This window comes from Nomascus leucogenys, chromosome 20, assembly GCF_006542625.1.
Source record: "Nomascus leucogenys isolate Asia chromosome 20, Asia_NLE_v1, whole genome shotgun sequence".
Classification (NCBI taxonomy): Eukaryota; Metazoa; Chordata; class Mammalia; order Primates; family Hylobatidae; genus Nomascus; species Nomascus leucogenys.
The window spans coordinates 46,576,104-46,596,140 of record NC_044400.1 but is presented as its reverse complement, the minus strand read 5'-3'; the positions used below and the strand labels follow the sequence as shown (position 1 = coordinate 46,596,140).

General features: G+C 39.6%; 1 protein-coding gene across 1 annotated transcript in view; it reads left to right on the top strand.

Moving 5' to 3' along the window:
• Positions 1-20,037, top strand: part of UBE2K (ubiquitin conjugating enzyme E2 K) — an 85,594-nt gene that overhangs the window by 34,577 nt on the left and 30,980 nt on the right. Inside the window, exons 2-3 of the mRNA XM_030800871.1 lie at positions 3,497-3,590; positions 10,497-10,555. Of these exons, the coding sequence (XP_030656731.1) occupies positions 3,497-3,590; positions 10,497-10,555 (153 nt within the window). The remainder of the gene's footprint in view (positions 1-3,496; positions 3,591-10,496; positions 10,556-20,037) is intronic.

The following is a 20,037-nucleotide window of genomic DNA, read 5'->3' as shown; positions in this document are numbered from 1 at the left end:
TGGTGGTATAAAGAATAATTGTTGCTTGATGGAAAATTGAGCTGTGAAAAATTTTTGGCTTAACTTTGTTTTCTTTTTATCTTTAGTTATGTGCAAATAAAGACCCTACTCTAAACCCTATAGAATGTTTTTTTGTTTTTGTTTTTGTTTTTTGCTTTTTGAGACAGAGTCTTACTGTGTTACCCAAGCTGGAGTGCAGTGGCGAAATCTCGGCTGACTCTAACCTCTACACCCTGGATTCAAACGATTCTCATGCCTCAACCTCCCAAGTAGCGGGGACTACAGGCACACACCACCATGCCTGGCTAATTTTTCCTGTTTTTAGTAGAGACAGCGTTTCACCATGTTGGCCTCAAACTCTTGACTCAGTGATCTGCCTTGTCCTCCCAAACTGTTGGTATTACAGGCACGAGCCACCGCACCTGACCAGAATGCTTTTTTGTAATGTAATTCATCATGATGATGGTATTTTCTTGAGCTTATTTAGTACATTTTTTCATACAATAATAATGTTTTTTCTATAGGGTAAAAAAAGCAATTTTTTTCTGACTTATAATTTGGGGGCTGGACGCGGTGGCTCACACCTGTAATCCCAGCACTTTTGGAGGCCAAGGCAGGAGGCCAAAGCTGGTGGATCACTTGAGCCCAGGAGTTCAAGACCAGCCTGAGCAACATGGCAAAACCCCCTCTCTACTAAAAATTTAAAAATTTAGCCAGGCATGGTGGTGCACACCTGTAGTCCCGGTGACTGGTTAGGCCGAGGTGGGAGAATCACCTGAGCTTGGGAAGTTGAGGTGCAGTGAGCTGAGATCGCGCTGCTGCATTCCAGCCAGGGTGATGGGAGTGAGACCGTGTCTTAAACAAATAATAATAATTTGGGGGTGATGTAGACAGAAATAAGGACAGAGGTATGAAAAGGAATAATTAGCATTTTACTAGCCAGATATTTGGTCAGTCCCAAAAAGCAGCTTTTCTAATCTCCCTCTCTTCCTTTCCCAAAAAACTTTAATCAGATCCTTTAGTATCCTAACATCTTTGGGTTATTTGCATACTACTTTTTGGAGGGGGGATTGTGGAAAGCTATCGAGATCTTTGAAAGCATTGATGATTAGCAAGATGATTATTCCTGTAAGAAGCCTTAAGAGGAGAAATGTAAGTGTGTAAGTTAACACTGGCTTCTTAAATTGGTCAGTGAAAGTTGGATGCCTCCAATTTTCTTTTTAACATTATGCACAGATACTAGACAATTTTTTTTTTTTTTGAGGTGGAGTCTCGCTCTTTCACCCAGGCCATAGTGCAGTGGCACGATCTTGGCTCACTGCAACCTCCGCCTCCCGGGTTCAAGCGATTCTCCTGCCTCAGCTTCCCGAGTAGCTGGGACTACAGGTGTCCACCACCACGCCCAACTAAATTTTTGTTTTTTTTGGTTTTTTTGAGACGGAGTCTTGTTCTGTCACCCAGGCTGGAGTGCAGTGGCGCGATCTCGGCTCACTGCAAGCCCCGCCTCCCGGGTTCATACCATTCTGCTGCCTCAGCCTCCCAAGTAGCTGGGACTACAGGTGCCTGCCACCACATCCGGCTAATTTTTTTGTATTTACTAGTAGAGACAGGGTTTCACTGTATTAGCCAGGATGGTCTCAATCTCCTGACCTCATGATCTGCCCGCCTCGGCCTCCCAAAGTGCTGGGATTACAGGCATGAGCCACTGCGCCTGGCCATCAAAGTATTTTTATTGTTGCTAAAATGTACATTTTCTCCTCTACCACAAATACCAAAGTTGTTAATGATTTTTTAGGGCATAAGAAGTAGTTTCTTATTGTACATATTTATAGTTAAATTTAGTTTTTAGATAAAAAATATTTTCAGAAAAATGTAAAAAAAAGTACTAATTAGAAAGTAAGTTTTTAAATCCTATGTTTTTATTAAAATCAGGATTAATTAGGAGTGATGTGAACTTTGAAAAATTTGGGCTTTAAGTCCTGTATTGTTTATGAACTAAACATTCTGTACTAAAAAATATTTAACATAGAAAAAGAGTAAAAATTGTGTCTTTTTTTGGGTTGGAGGAGGACGCCAAAGACAGTAATTATTAAACTGTTTCATCTAGTAATCAAGTTTAAGAAAGTCAGTCTAAAAGCAAAAAACTTCACTTTTGAAATCTCGAGTGAGGCTTTGTTTCGTAAGAGTAGATATGTTGTGTCAATCAGGTAACAATATTCTAACCAAAAAATGAAGATATAGGCCGGGCACGGTGCCTCACATCTATAATCCCAGCACTTTGGGAGGCCAAAGCGGGCGGATCACGAGGTCAGGAGTTTGAGACAAGCCTGGCCAACATGGCGAAACCCCGTCTCGACTAAAAATAACAAAAATTAGCTGAGCATGGTAGTGGGTGCCTGTAATCCCAGCTACTCAGGAGGCTGAAGCAGGAGAGTCGCTTGAAACCAGAAGGTGGAGGTTGCAGTGAGCCAAGATCGTGCCATTGCACTCCAGCCTGGGCAACGAGAGCAAGACTCCGTCTCAAAAAAAAAAAAAAAAAAGGAAGATATAACTTGTTCTTTAGGGATTTTGGTTTAAAAAATCAAGAGGATTTACTGTATTTTTAACATAGGTTTGAGAATATAAGTGGAGAGCCCATTTGCTGGCAGGCACTTATGAATGTTAATGTGAATCCCACTGGATGGTTTTCTGAATCATTTAAGGTTATCATGGCTCTGAGAATGGACTGTCATAAGATTAAGAGACTCAGTAATGCTATAGATAGGAAAGTACTTGGAGTAGTTTAAAGTGCAAAATAAGTCAATGTAGATAAATTTAAAGTAGAAATCTGGTTTTTGGAAGTAGGTAGTTGCCATTTTAATAAACTAAGCAGAAAAACAAATTGAAGAAGGCCTTAGATCTTTTGAGGCATTTAGTCCTCTGGAATTTTTCATGGAAAGGAGAATCTGTTAGATAGCTAGAGCTTTCACCATTCTGGTGGATAGTGTACTACTTCAGTCAGTTAAACTGAACTTTTAGAGTTGTTATGGTTAGTTCAAGTGAGAGTTTATGGCCTAAATGGCTTTTAATGACCCTGAATTTTCTGTTTATATAAGCAGAACCCATGTATCCTGGGGTTATCGTGCAGAATATAATGTCTTAGCGTTTATCTGTGGATGATTAGATTTATCACTTTGGACCTGATATACATGGAATTGGCAAACATAAAATAGGTTTTATACTATTTTTCTCTAATAACATTCCTAGAAAGTCAAGAAGCCATTGTATTGTTGTTCAAAGTGGTGTTACTTCATTTAGAACATTGAAGTTAAAATTTATTCGTTTGTTTTAAATATTCTTAAAACTGGCTAATTAAGTCCTAGAAAAGCCCAGACTTATTTTCCTAGAGCAGATAATCAAGCTTATGAAAGAGGGGGTTTCAAAATTTTTTATAGGTAATACTTTAGGCGTTTTTCTTGCTGACATAACTAACATTTATTTTCTGTTTATTTTTAAGACGAGCAAAAATCAAATTAAAGTAGATCTTGTAGATGAGAATTTTACAGAATTAAGAGGAGAAATAGCAGGACCTCCAGACACACCATATGAAGGCAAGTACTTTTTTCTGTATCAAAATATTGTGCGTATTAGAACTTGTCTGAAACATTTAATCAGAATAATCTTAAACATCTATAAATTATATGGAGGGTAACTGCATTTGGTTTAGATAAACAGCAATTTAAAAGATACTGAATATAGACTGGTATTTCTTACTGAATTTTAGCTAATTTTTTTCTTTCCATAAAACAGTTTTAGCAGAGCTTTGTTACAGGTATTATAGGTTAGAATTTAATAGAATAAAAGATCTGGCATGGTAAACCTCTAAATTATATGGACTGTAGACACTCAGTTACCCTTCATGTGGTATCTAAAACAGACCTTGCCTTAAATGTCTCACTGGTAAAATGTTGCTTTTGTTTTTAAAGTTCTTCTTTCTGTCATTTAGCATTTCATTCACTCATATGTCTTCATATAGGCTGTAGTCCAAATGTTTATTTTCTTTATTCAGGAAAGCTTTTAGTGATGATTTCAAGACATAGAAAGGAGGTGGCTTTGCTGAACTTGGTGTTCACAAATTAAGTCTGTAGCTACTTTAGACCATGGAATTGGGTGGTAAGATACAGAAATAAACCTTATAGCATTTTACTTTCTTATTAGATGAGTCTTCATTAATTAATATTATTGTAAATTTAGGTTATATAGCATATAACCAAGGCTCTTGCATTAATAACTGTTCAAATATTTATTAGAAAACATAGAATATATGGTAACCCTAATTATACAATCTTTACATGTATTTTCTCATTTAATCCTTTCAGCAAATCTTATTAGGTAAATACAACGATTGCTGTCTCATAGATGAAGAAACAAGTTCAGAGAAGTAACTTGTCTAAGGTCAACCATCTAAGTAGCACAACTGATAGCCTTTGCCTTCAAAGCCTGTGCTTTTAATCACTTTATGTAAATCAGAATTGACTTAATATTGGAATTATTAAGTCATGGGTGGTGATGTCTATTTTGTTTTATCTATTTTTTTATATGCAAAGTTTTACTGTTACCCAGGCTGGAGAGCAGTGGCATGGTCATAGCTCGTTATAAATTTGAATTCCTAGGCTCAAGTAATCCTCCAGCTTCCTCAGTAACTAGTACTACAGGTGCATGCCACCATATCCAGTTAAATACTTTGTGTGTGTTTTTTGTTGTTCATTTTTTATTTGTTTGTTTTTTGAGACTGAGTCTCTCTGTCACCCAGCCTGGAGTGCAGTGGTGAAATCTTGGCTCTCTGTATCCTCTGCCTCCCAGAATCAAGTGATTCTCCTGCCTTAGCCTCCTGAGTAGCTGGGATTACAGGCGCACCACCATGCCGGCTAATTTTTGTATTTTTAGTAGAGATGGGGTTTCACAATAATGGCCAGGCTGGTCTTGAACTTCTGACCTCAGGTGATCCGCCTGCCTTGGCCCCCCAAAGTGTTAGGATTACAGGCGTGAGCCACCAATCCCGGCCACCAGCTAAATACTTTCGAGTGGTTCTATAATTCTGTAATGAACAGTTACCCAAAACACTTTTTTTTTTTTGAGATGGAGTCTCACTCTCTTGTCCAGGCTGGAGTGCAGTGGTGTGATCTCAGCTCACTGCAAGCTCCGCCTCCTGGATTCATGCCATTCTCCTGCCTCAGCCTCCCGAGTAGCTGGGACTACAGGCGCCTGCCACCATGCCCGGCTAATTGTTTTGTATTTTTTTAGTAGAGACGGTGTTTCACCATGTTAGCCGGGATGGTCTCAATCTCCTGACCTCGTGATTCGCCAGCCTCAGCCTCCCAAAGTGCTGGGGTTACAGGCATGAGCCACCGTGCCCGGCTACCCAAAACACTTTTTAAAAATCTAATATTCTTGAATATTTTCTTGTTTTTAATCCAGATTTTTTAAGACCCTAGAATGTCTTTAGCATATTATACCAATTCTGTTTATTCATTTTTTCTTTTTCTTTTTTTTTTTTTTTTGAGACAGAGTCTTGCTCTGTCTCTCAGGCTGGAGTGCAGTGGTGCGATCTTGGCTCACTGCAAACTCCGCCTCCTGGGTTCAAGCAATTCTCCTGCCTCAGCCTCCCAAGTAGCTGGTACTACAGGTGCCCGCCACCATGCCTGGCTAATTTTTGTATTTTTAGTAGAGGCGGGGTTTCACCATATTGGCCAGGCTTGTCTTGAACTCCTGACCTTGTGATCTGCCCACCTCGGCTTCCCAAAGTGCTGGGATTACAGGCGTAAGCCACCACACCCAGCCCATTTTTCCTTTCTTTATTGGAGAGATGGCATCTTGCCAAGTTACCGAGGCTGGTCTCAAACCCCTGGCCTCAAACAATCCTCTTGCCTTGGTGTCCCAAAGTCTTGGGATTCTAGGCATGAGCCATTGTGCCCAAACTTGTACCAATTTTTAAGTGATAAAATTTTATTTTTTGTTTTATAGTTCATACGAGCCATTTCTAGATATTTAATTTTTTATGCTGTTTATCGAGTGCTTCCTATCTGCTTGGCTTGGTCTGGCCGTTTTCATGGATGCTGTTTCATTTAGTCCTTTTTGCAATCATTAAATGTAGAGGAGACCTTTAGTTATCTTACAAAAATCAGGTGCTTGTCCTAATAGCAGATGTTTTTATATAGTAATATACTAGCTTCTTCTTGAAGTCAGACCTTATAGTTATTCTTGAATTTTTTTTAAAGTTGTTTTGAAGTATTTTTGGAAGATAGGAGGGCAATGACATTATTCTAGAGGTCTGCCAGCAAAGTTTTAAATTTTTTAATTGATTTTTATAAACAAGGCACTTCCTGAGCAAAATTAGATAGAAGCAATATTTAATAGGTAGATTAATTTTTTTAAATTGGATAATGTATACTTACATACATTACGATATATTAAGATACATTAATTAGCCGGGCGAGGTGCCTGTGGTCCCAGCTACTCGGGAGGCTGAGGCAGGAGAATGGCGTGAACCCCGGGGGGCAGAGCCTACAGTGAGCCGAGATCGCGCCACTGCACTCCAGCCTGGGCAACAGCGAGACTCCGTCTCAAAAAAAAAAAAAAAAAAAAGATACATTAAGATATATTTTTATGGCCGGGTGCGGTGGCTCACACCTGTAATCCCAGTACTTTGGGAGGCCGGGGCGGGCAGATCACTAGGTCAGGAGATCGAGACCATCCTGGCTAACATGGTGAAACCCCGTCTCTACTAAAAATACAAAAAAATTAGCAGGGCATGATGGCGGGCGCCTGTAGTCCCAGCTACTCGGGAGGCTGAGGCAGGAGAATGGTGTGAACCTGGGAGGCGGAGCTTGCAGCGAGCCAAGATTGTGCCACTGCACTTAAGCCTGGGCAACAGAGCAAGACTCCGTCTCGGAAAAAAAAAAAAAGATATATTCTTTACTGGTTAGAAACAAGTTTGGTCATTTTTTTTTTCTTTTCTTTTTCCCAATACCGAGAATGGGACCAAAAGTTTGGTCATTTAAAAGTGCTTATATCTGCCCGGGCAGGGTGGCTGATGCCTGTAATCCCAGTACTTTGGGAGGCTGAAGCAGGTGGATCACGAGGTCAGGAGTTCAAGACCAGCCTGACCAACGTGGTGAAACTCCATCTCTACTAAAAATACAAAAATTAGCTGGGTGTGGTGGCGTGCGCCTATAATCCCAGCTACTCAGGAGGCTGAGGCAGGAGAATCCCTTGAACCCACCAGACGGAGGTTGCAGTGAGCTGAGATCACACCACTGCACTCCAGCCTGGGTGACAGAGGGAGACTGCGTCTCAAAAAAAAAAGTGCTTATTTCTGCTGCTGCTGCTGCTGCTGCTGCTAAATGAATATTTTGAAAAGATTAGATTTAATATGCTTTTTGTTATATATTTGAGGTAGAGTAACTTGAATTCTGTTATTTTATGTAAAACTGTTGAGAGAAGTTCATTTTGTTAAGCAAAAGCACCATTCAAGGGCATAAACTTTAATGCTTTTTCTTTTAAATGTGACGATAGGTTAAATGTTTATTGCAAGGATGTAGCAGTTTTTTGAGTTTTTAAAAATCTAAACTTAAATGCTAAGGCAAAAGTTTACATGTGGGATGTTAAGCTATTTATAACCATTATTAAGTAATGAGGCAGTTGTTTTTATAGTATTTAAAGAATCAGATTGTGAAGTAGAATACTCATGGGAAAATGCCATAGTGTGGATGTTACTTAACTCAATTTTCTTCACTTCTTTTGCCTTAATAATTCAGTAACAAAGAAACAGTGTCTTGAGCTTTTCTTCCTAAAATTTATTTTAGGTTTATGGAATCGTTGTTGACAGCTTAAAAATTCTCATTCCTTCCTGATCTCCTCTTTGGGTCAAGTTAAATTTAAGATTGTTAATTTTTAATATTAAAAGCTATTCTTCAAGAAGTTAATGTTTTAAAGTAAAAACTATTATAATATGAATAATATAGTTATCATAAAGATTCCTTAGTTGTATTACCCTGATCAAATAATGCTATGATTAATGCTAAGTGGTCATATATTGAAAGTTGTCAGAGCATGTAACATAAGGGATAGAAATCAGATTTTAGAGACTCTCGAGTCCAGCATTATTTATATAATATCTCTCGGCCCTCACACTGCTCCTAAGAGATTATTTTGGCCATTAACAAAGAACTTTGTATGATGGGTTATAGAGATGGTTTAATCTGGAGTTTAGTCAGAAAAAAAAATAATTCTTAGGAAGGAAAAAGAAAAGCCTATGTAGTGCTGAAGCCAAATTTATTATAACTATATTTGAAGCTGGCATTTCTAATTCCGGGTATAGACAGTTACAGACACAAAATTTCTTCAGGTACCCTTCTCTTACCTGTCAGTTTTTTTTTTTTTCTTTCCACTACTTTTCTTTAAATTTCATTATTGTTATATGTTCTGTGATTCAGGCATTTAGTTCAACTCATGCATTAATCACTATGGGATTCTATTAAAAGGAACTAGCGGCCAGGCGTAACGGCTCATGCCTGTAATCCCGTTACTTTGGGAGGCTGAGGCGGGTAGATTATTTGAGGTCAAGAGTTCGAGACCAGCTTAGCCAGCATGGTGAAACCCCCATCTCTACTTAAAAAAATTAAAAAATTAGCCGGGCATGGTGGCGCACACCTGTAGTCCCAGCTACCCAGGAGGCTGAGGTAGGATAATTGCTGGAACTGGGAGGTGGAGGTTGCGGTGAGCCAAGATCGCACCATTGCATTCCAGTCTGGGCAACAGAGTGAGAATCCGCCTCAAATAAAAAATAGCAAGAAGAGAGGCTAGGTGCAATGGCTTATGCCTGTAATCTCAGAACTTTGGGAGGCTGAGGTGGGCAGATCACCTGAGGCCAGAAGTTCAAGACCAGCCTGACCAACATGGTGAAACCCCATCTCTATTAAAAATACAAAAATTAGCTGGGCATTGTGGTGGACACCTGTAATCCCAGTTACTCAGGAGACTGAGGCACGAGAATCGCTGGAACCTGAAAGGTGGAGGTTGCAGTGAGCCAAGATTGTGCCATTGCACTCCAGCCTGGGCAACAGAACGAGACTCTGTCTCAGGAAAAAAAAAAGAGAGGATTCGAAACAAAAAGGGCTTGAAGAAAATAGTACCACTTTTATTTTTTCCTCAGATTCATAGTCATCCATTCATAACAATGGAGGAGTGAGGAGATATATTTGAGAGAGTCTAGAATATTACTGAAGAAAGTCTCGTGTTTGACTTTTTAAAGAGCTGAGTGTATAGAATTTTGAAGATAATGTTCCTAGCACACAGTTTTTTATTTTACTTTTTATTACAGGGAATTTCAGATATATAAAAAAGAAGAATAGGCCGGGCGCAGTGGCTCACGCCTGTAATCCCAGCACTTTGGGAGGTCGAGGCGGGTGGATCACGAGGTCAGGAGATCGAGACCATCCTGGCTAACACGGTGAAACCCCGTCTCTACTAAAAACACAAAAAATTAGCCGGGCGTGGTAGTGGGCGCCTGTAGTCTCAGTTACTTGGGAGGCTGAGGCAGGAGAATGGCGTGAACCTGAGAGGTGGAGCTTGAAGTGAGCCGAGATCGCGCCACTGCACTCCAGCCTGGGCAACAGAGTGAGACTCTGTCTCAAAAAATAAATAAATAAATAAATAAATAAATAAAGGAATAGTTTGTCTTTATGTCTATCTCTCGTTGAATTTTGCTTAAAAAATAAAAAATATATTTAAAGTTTTTTATATTAAAATAGAGACAAGGACTTGCTATATTGACCAGGCTGTACTCAAACTCCTGGCCTAGCTTTAAGCAGTTCTCCCACCTCGGCCTCCCAAAGTGTTGGGATTACAAGCATTAGCCATGGACCCAGCTTGTTTTTATTAGGCTGGTGCAAAAGTAATTGCAGTTTAATTGCACAAATGTTAACAAATAAGTATTGACGTTTGATTTAAGGCACAAATGAAAAGATTGGGACCTTATTTCATTTGTGAGAACCAGCTAGAAGTGGAATTTTGTTTATGGCATAATCTGTGTCCTTTGTATCATCTGTACTTTTATACCTCCTTGCCGCCTTCTTTTTTTTTTCTGACACTTTTTTTGTTGTTGTTACTTAGCAATTCTTAACAGGATGGATTAGAGGACACAGTGGGAGATTAGAACTCTAATAGTTAATTGTCCTGATGAAATGTTGGCATTGCATTGTCTGGATTAAATGTATTTATCTGTAGCCTTGTTACTCACTGATAAACTAATATAGTTGTATGAAATGGATATTCTGTATGCTTTAAACAACCTTTAAATTAAAAACTAGTGCTTTTGATTACTTTCTGGATTTCAATTTTAAAATGAATTTTTATAATCGAATATAAAATAGCTGCTCTGAAAAGTTCGTCAATATATTTGTCTTATATATTTGAATTGAGCAGCATTCTTAACTCTGTTTTCCCCATTTTTTTAGGAGGAAGATATCAACTAGAGATAAAAATACCAGAAACATACCCATTTAATCCCCCTAAGGTATTGTAAGCCTATTTTTGTGCATGAACTTATAAAATATTTTATATTTCTGACCTCATTTTATTAATATATATTTTAGGGCTTATTAAAGTCACAGCTTTATGAGTTGTTTACTGTGTAAACTTGATGAGGACAGGATTTTAGGTAATGGCAGATGGCTTGCTTCTGAAATTAGAATGAAAAGCAAACTTATCCAAAGGCAGCCAGTAATGGCTCAAAACTGGAATAGGATGTACATCTGACAATGGCTCATATACTAGATCTAGAAATACATGGTAGTGTTCCCAAATTTAGAGAGCCCCTTTATACATAGACAGAGGTTCTTACTTGACTCAAAGAAGTATGTGTTTTAGGAGAGTACCTTCTACATTCAGTCATTATTTGAGTACTTTGTGCCAAGAAATATAGCAGTAACTAAGACTTATACTGTTCCTGCTTTCATAGAGCTCAGATTATAGTGGGGGAAAAAACTGAGCATGGAATTGCAACTGTGATAAATGTTGAAAGGGAGGATGGAATACCCTAAGATCATGTATAACAGGGGGACCCAATCTAAACTTATTTTTGGATTGAACCACTTCCATTATGTCTCTGCTTTTACTGTCATCAGCACTTTAGGCATTCAACTTTATTCCCTATTTTATCTATTATTTAATCACCCTTCCATCTTTTCCATTTCTACTCATTCTCTGCACTGTTGGTCTAGAAATCTTCCTAGAGTGCAGTTTTGATCATGCTGCTTTTCTTCCCCTGAATAAAGTCTAAACTCCATGGCTTGGCACTTGAAACCTCCTAGAACCTGACCCCAATCTTGTTTCCCACTCTAATCTTCTACCACTTCCACCCACAATGTGGGTCTCATTTTCCATCTTAGATTGTTTATTTGTAGATGATGCTTATTCTTCCACAGCTTTCTATCAGTTTCGCTTAAATCTTTGTCCCTATTATTTAAAATTCTAGTTTTCTATGAGGCCCGAGTATCACTTTCTTCATTAAGCTGAGTTCATCAAATGTTTCTCCCTCTCCTCTCTCAATAGCATTTTATACAATTTATATAGTAGCAACACAAATATACTTCCAACTCATGTTTTATTTTGGATATGTATCTTTTTCTAGCTTTTATGCTCCTGAGTCAAGGACCATGTCTTACATACCTATATATTATCAGTAGTTCCCAATAGTATAGTGTCCCTTGAGCATATGATAGCAGTCACTCAGAATGTTCTAGAATTTGTTCATTCAACCTATTGGTTGTTCCAGTTTAAGAATAGATATGATAATGGAAGTTCCGGGGTGATTTTGGCTCACTTAGCATTATGGGCTGCCTATTAGTCTATTGTTTATGTACATCTATTTTCTGATAAGCCTGGTCGATTTTTTTTATTATGATAAAATATACATGACATAAAATTTACCATTGTAATCATTTTTATGTGTACAGTTCAGTGGCAGTGTATTTACCTTGTTGTTTAACCTTTACCATTATCTGTCTATAGAACTTTCTCACCTTCCCAAACTGAAACTTCGTGCCCATTAAGCAATAACTCCCCATTATTCCCCGCTCCCAGCTTCTGGTAACCGCTGTTTCTGTTTCTCTGAATTTGATTAATTCAGAAACCTCATGTAAGTGGAATCATAAAATGTCGTTTTGTGTCTGGCTTATATCACCTAACAATGTCATCAAGGTTCATTCATGTTAAAGCATGTGTCAGAATTTCTTTGTTTTCAAGGCTGAATAATATTCCATTATAAGTATAGACCATATTTTGTTTTCTCATTCAGCTGTTGATGGATATTTGGATTTTGTTTGTTTGTTTTTTGTTTTTTTTTGAGACAGAGTCTTGTTCTGTCACCCAGGTGGGAGTGCAGTGGCACGATCTCAGCTCACTGCAAACTCTGCCTCCCGGGTTCACGCCATTCTACTGCCTCAGCCTCCCAAGTAGCTGGGACTACAGGTGCCCGCCACTACGCCCAGCTAATTTTTTGTGTTATTTTTTAATCGAGACGGGGTTTCACCATATTAGCCAGGATGGTCTCGGTCTCCTGAACTCGTGATCCACCCACCTCAGCCTCCCAAAATGCTGTGGGATTACAGGCGTGAGCCACTGTGCCCAGCCTTGGATTTTATTTTATTTTGTTTTTTGTTTTTTTCATGGAAATAAAGAGAAAGGAAGAAAAGAGCTCTTAGAGAAACCGTTCTCTATTTTACTGTTTACTCTACATATACTATTTACTATACATAGTAAAATAATACGTTTACTATTAATAAAAGTTTATTTTTACTATTAAATAATGACAGTAGCAGCTGTCACTTGTTTTGTGCTAGGAGTTTTATATGCTTTTCCCAAAAGTCTTTATAACCACCCTAATAAATGAGTGAGCTGAGGCTTAGAAGTTAAATGGAACCCAGATTCCATATGGCCCTTATAAGCCCATATGTTAAGCCACTGGGCACTACTTCCTGTATCCTGATAAGGAAAAAGTAAGGACAAAATCTCTCAACCTGTGAGTATCTAAGAACAATCAACCAGAGTTCAAATCTTACTTATGTAATCTCTGTGCCTCAGGTTCCTCACCTGCAAAATCTTTTCATAGGGTTATAAAGACTAAAGAAGTCGATCTGTTGTAGAGAACTGTATTTCATTAATTCTATGATCCATTTTTTCCCCACATTTTTAACATCTGTGAAATCAGGATACATCTTTTGGTGGATGGCATGTCATAATTTAATTGGCAGAGGTTTTTGTTTCCCAAGGTGTGTTAGTAAGTTCTCACCCTGCTACAAAGAAATACCTGAGACTGGGTAATTTATAATGCCGAGAGGTTTAAGGCCGGGCGCAGTGGCTTAGGCCTGTAATCCCAGCACTTTGGGAGACTGAGGTGGGCAGATCACCTGAGGTTGGGAGTTTGACACCAGCCTGACCAACATGGAGAAACCCCTTCTCTACTAAAAATGCAAAATTAGCCGGGCGTGGTGGCGCATGCCTGTAATCCCAGCTACTTGGGAGGCTGAGGCAGGAGAATGGCTTGAACCCAAGAGGCAGACATTGCAGTGAGCCGAGATCGCGCCATTGCACTCCAGCCTGGGCGAGGTTTAATTGGCTCGTGGTTCTGTAGACTGTGCAGGAAGCACAGTGGCTTCTGCTTCTGGGGAGCCCTGAGGAAACTTATAATCATGGCAGAAGGCCAAGGGGAAGCAGACACGTCTTACATGGCAGGAAAAGGAGCAAGAGAGAGTTGGGGGAAATGCCGCACACTTGAAAACAACTAGATCTCATAAGAACTCACTAACACGATGACAGCACCAAGGGGGATGATGTTAAGCCATGAGAAACCATGATCCAGTTTCCACCAGGCCCCACCTCCAACACTGGAGATTACCACTTGACATGCAATTTGGGTGGGGACACAAATCCAAACCATATCACATAAGGGTACGTAAAACAGTGATATGTTAAATAGTTGATGGTGCCTGATATTTGATGAAATGTAAGTTACAAGTGCCTGGAATCATAGTAAGCACTTGGTAAATGTTAGATAGCATTAACCAATGACTGCCACCCCAAGTGAGGGAGGCCCTTTCCAAAGTAGTCTTTTGGCTTTCCTCTATAACAACATTTTAAAACACAGTAGTATTGACACTTAAATTTTCTCTGTAAATTCATATTCTCATACCTTGCTGGGGGAAATGTAAAATGTTGCAGCCTCTTTGGGAAACAGTTTGATCAGAATGGCAAACTTAGAGTTCCCTTGTGACTCAGCAGTTCTACTTCTAGGTATAACATTTATCCACACAGTAACTTGTACACAGATATTCATACCAGCACTATTCATTACAGCCAAAAAATGGAAGCAACCAAAAATGCCCATCAACTGGTGAATGGATAAATAAAATGTAGTATATCCATACCATGGAATACTATTTGGTTATAAAGAATGAAGTACTGATAAATGCTATAACGTAGGTGAACCTTGAAAACATTATGCTAAGTGAAAGAAACCAGACACAAAAGCTTCACATTGTATTATTTATATGAAACATTGGAAAAAGCAAATCCTAGAGACTAGAGACAGAAAGGAATTTGGTGGTGGCTTAGAAATAGAAGAATGAGGAAGTAACTGCCAATGGTTACAGGGTTTCGAGTTGGAGGAAGAAAGAATAACTGAAGTTAATGAAACAGACTTCCACTTCACTTACAGCATTACTAATTACTATTAGTAACATTACTAACTAGTAACAAAACAGGTTTCATTACTATTAGTAACAAAACTGACTTCCACTTTCTTTTTTTTTTTTTTTAAGACATTGTCTCATTCTGTCGCCCAGGCTGGAGTGCAGTGGCACAATCTTGGCTCACTGCAAGCTCTGCCTCCTGAGTTCACGCCATTCTCCTGCCTCAGCCTCCCGAGTAGCTGGGACTACAGGCGCCCACCACCACGCTTGGCTAATTTTTTGTATTTTTAGTAGAGACGGGGTTTCATCGTGTTAGCCAGGATGGTCTCGATCTCCTGACCTTGTGATCCTCCTGCCTAGGCCTCCCAAAGTGCTGTAATTACAGGCATGAGCCACTGTGCCTGGCCAGGGTTTCTTTTTGAGGTGATAAATAGTTAAAAATTAGATTGTGGTGATAGTTGCACAAGTCTGTGAATATACTAAAAGTTAGCAAGTTGTACCATTGCTGGGCGTGATGGCTCACCCCTCTAATCCCAGAACTTTGGGAGGCCGAGGTGGGCGGATCACCTGAGGTCAGTAGTTCGAGACTAGCCTGGCCAACATGGTGAAATGCCATCTCTACTAAAAATACAAAAATTAGCAGGGCTTGGTGGCAGGCACCTGTAACCCCAGCTACTCAGGAGGCTGAGGCAGGAGAATTGCTTTGACCCGGGAGACAGAGGTTGCAGTGACCCGAGACTGCGCCATTGCACTCCAGCCTGGGCAACAGAGCGAGACTCCGTCTCAAAAAAAGAAAAGAAAAGGAAGTTGTACACATTAAGTGGGTGAATTACTTTATAGTGTATAATAACTTCAAAGTAATTGCATAGTTGTGGCTCTATTTTAGGCACTTCAACCTGTAACTTCATTTAATTTTTGAAATAAATATTTTGTTAAATCTCTCCCACCTCATCCCCACTTTAATTTTTTAGAGACAGGGTCTTACTTTGTTGCTCAGTCTGAAGTTTAGTGGCATGCACAGTCATAGTTTAGTGCAGCCTTTAACTCCTGGGCTCAAGTGATCCCTCCACCTTGGCCTCCCAAAGTGCTGGGATTATAGGCATGAACCACCACATCCACTCTCCTGTTTTATTAAAGTGAGAAAAGTAGACTCAAAACATAGTAACTGAAGTATGTCTGATGTTTTTGCTACTACCTCATCTTGCTGTTGAGGCCACTATTACCTGGCCAGGCATGGTGGCTCATGCCTATAATCCCAGCACTTTAGGAAGTCAAGGCAGGAGAAGCGTTTGAGCTCGGGAGTTTGAGTTCAGCCTGGACAACATAGCAAGGCCCTGTCTCTAGTCACAAAAAAAAAAAAAAAAAGAAAAAGAAAAGCCTCTACATCTCTAATTCTAGCTGTTCCGTTTGGAGGTAGCTTTGACATTTAGAAACATCTTCTTAGGTTCAACCCCAATTTGTATTACTGTGACTTCAACCAATTAGTCATAGTTGCAGTTTAGTGTTCTTTAAATATGGTGTATATGAAATAAAAATTTTTTTAAATAAAGAACAAACAAGAAAATAAATATGTTATATACCCCACTTGTGGCATTACGCTCTTGCAGTAAATGTTAATGAACATGATAAATATGTTCTAGATGTATACTATGTTGATTTGAATTTTTACTGATTGGTAAATAAAATGAGAAGAATGGGGAATATTTATGTAAATTTCTTGCTGAATTGTGCGTTCACATGTGTTCGGACTCAGGCTTAATTTTAAGTCTTATGAGGTAAAATTATCAAGGTAGCTGGTTATATTCTCATTACTACTATGCAGCTAAAATTTGAGAAAAGATGAAAAATTCACATTTGTCTTACCATGGTCACAGAATATTTTGTTTATTATTATGCAATAAATTATTGACTGGAAGAGTAGGCTTACTTCTAAAACAGAGAAAATATATCTTTGAATCAGGTGATAATAGTGTAGAAGGAATTTGATTAAATGCATACAACCAATGTGATTTCTAGCATTAAATTGCAATGTATATTGTGTTAGTGAAAAAATCATTAGTAAAAATATAGTCCAATGGTGTATCCTGCTCGAATAGAGATTAAGTTGTAGGCCGGATGTGGTGGTTTCCTTGCCTGTAATCCCAGCACTTAGGGAGGCGGGGCGGGGGGCAGGTAGATGGCTTGAGCTCAGAAGTTCATGACCAAATGGCAAAAACCTGTCTCTAATAAAAATGCCAAAAAACAAAACAAAAAATACTAGTCTGGTATGGTGGCATGTGCCTGTAGTCCCAGCTACTCAGGAGACTGAGGCACAAGAATTGCTTGAACCTGGCAGGCAGAGGTTGCAGTGAGCCGAGATCATGCCACTGCACTGCAGCCTGGACAACAGAGTAAGACTTTGTCTCAAAAAAAAAAAAAGAAATTAAGTTGTGAATTTTGCTCTTTTTCTTTGGTGTTATCAACATACTTTTTACATGTTAAGTTGTATATACATACCAGTGCTAATAATCTTTTAATGAGCATATGCTCATTGTACATACATATTCAAAATAGCATTTTCTTTTGTATGATAAGGGAGTTAAAGCTGGCTTAATAATATAATATGTTTTGAGACCCTGTCTCAAAAATAAATAAATAAAATAAAAAACAAGATACGGCCAGGCGTGGTGGCTCACACCTGTAATCCCAGGACTTTGGGAGGCCGAGGTGGGTGGATCACCAGAGGTCAGGAGTTCAAGACTAGCCTGGCCAACATGGTGAAACCCCATCTCTACTAAAAATAATTAGCCAGGTGTGGTGGGCGTGCCTGTAATCCCAGCTACTCAGAAGGCTGAGGCAGGAGAATCGCTTGAACCCAGGAGGCAGAGGTTGCAGTAAGCTGAGATCGCACCACTGCACTCGAGCCTGGATGACAGAGTGAGACTCCATCTCAAAAAAAAAAAAAAAAAAAAAAAGCAAGAAACACACTTCACATATCTTCAGGTCTTAAAACTGGAAGTTACAGATGGAAATATCAACTCACATCTACCATGAAGTGGGAGCTGAAGTGTTTGTTAAACTAAAGAGTGAATGAAATTTACAATGCATCCTGTAGGAGGAGATAAGAACCCTTGATGCGATGCCAATATTGATAATTTAAGAATAGTTTCCTTTGTTTCTGTCTGGGAACATTTAGTATCTGTTGTTACATAGTGTTCAGATTTTCTGTTTTTGTTCATTGAGTGCTTCCCAAAGCTAGTGAGTATTCTGAAGTTCCCAGACAATGCTAGTACTAGTTTTGTATATAAAAATAAGGAGACATTATTATTATTTTCTTAATAGATACAGGGTCTTGCTACATTGTCCAGGCTGATCTCAAACTCATAGCTCAAACAGTCTTCCCACCTTGGCCTCCCAAATTGTTGAGATTACGTGCTTGATTCACTGTGCTGGGCCATGGAGATAATCTTGAAGATTAAATTCTTTTTTTTTTTTTTTTACAAAATTTTTATTTTATTTTATTTTTTGAGACAGGGTCTTGCTCTGTTGCCCAGGCTGGAGTACAGTGGCATGATCATGGCTCACTGCAACCTCTGTCTCCTGGGCTCAAGCGATCCTCTCACCTCAGCCTTCGAGTAGCTGGGACTACAGGCATACCCCACCATGCCTGACTAATTTTTTTGTATTTTGTAGAGATGAGGTTTCACCTTGTTGCCCAGGCTGCTCTCGAACTCCTGGGTCCAAGTGATTTCACCCACCTCGGCCTCCTGAAGTGTTGGGATTACAGGTATGAGCCACCACGCCTGGCCCCTGAAGATTAAATTCTTTATTGGATCATCTGCAAATTCAAAATTATTTTTTCTTTTCTTTTCTTTTCTTTTTTTTTTTTTTTCAAATAGGGACGGGGTCTCACCATGTTGCCCAGGCTGGTCTCGAATTCGTGAGCTTAAGCAACCCACCTGCCTTGGCTTCCCAGACTGCTAGGTTTATAGACGTGAGCCACCATTCCCGGCCCAAATTCAAAATTATTTATTTCTGACTATAGATTATAGTACAAAGTAAGAATTAGTTCAGTAATTTAATTGGGTCTTGACTTTTTTCCTATGTATCTACAGAGAATTCTGTATAGAAGACCCTTCTTTAAAAAGCAATGCTGAACACCATATCCTGCTTTTTGCTCACACCTGTAATCCTAGCACTGTGGGAGGCTGAGACGGGTGGATCACTTGAGCCTAAGAGTTCGAGAAAAGCCTAGGCAGCTTAGTGAAACCCTGTTCTTGTGTCCACAAAAAATAAGAAAATTAGCCGGGAGTGATGGCGCACGCCTGTAGTCCCAACTACTCAGGAGGCTGAGGCAGAAGAATTGTTTGAGCTCAGGAGCTCGAGGATGCAGTAAGCCGAGATTGCACCACTGCACTTCAGCCAAGGTGACAGAGTAAGACCCTGTCTCAAAAATAAATAGAAAAGGCCAGGTGCAGTGGCTCATGCCTGTAATCATAGCATATTGGGAGGCTGAGGTGGGCGGATCACTTGGGAGTTCCAGACCAGCCTGGCCAACATGGTGAAACTCTGTCACTACTAAAAAATACAAAAATTAGTCAGGTGTGGTGGCGCACGCATGTAGTCCCAGCTACTGGGGAGGCTGAGGCGGGAGAATCACTTCGGCCCGGGAGGCAGAGGTTGCAGTGAGCCGAGATTGCACCACTGCACGCCAGCCCAGGCAACCAAGTGAGACTCTGTCTCAATAAAAGTAAAAAAATATGATTAAAACAAAAGGCAAGATACACTTCACATATCTTCAGCTCACTTGACTAAACCGTAATCCTTCTGACATCTTCAATAGTGTTTTTAAATTATGTTTTCTAATCTTGTTGAAAATACTAAACCACATGGGGTTTTTTTTGTATGTTTGTTTTGTTTTGTTTTGTTTTTGAAACGGAGTCTCGCTCTGTCCGCCAGGCTGGAGTGCAGTGGCGCGATCTCAGCCCACTGCAAGCTCTATCTCCTGGGTTTACGCCATTCTCCTGCCTCAGCCATCCGAGTAGTTGGGACCACAGTAGCTGGGACTACAGGTGCCTGCCATCACGCCCGGCTAATTTTTTGTATTTTTAGTAGAGACAGGGTTTCACCGTGTTAGCCAGGATGGTCTCAATCTTGTGATCCGCCTGCCTCGCCCTCCCAAAGTGCTGGGATTATAGGCGTGAGCCACCGCACCCAGCCACCACATTGTTTTAAAGTTATAAAATGCTGTGAATTCCTTGAGTTACTGACATTATGGCATATGCTTGTTTATGAATTGAACTCAATGAATAGTAAATAGAGATTGATT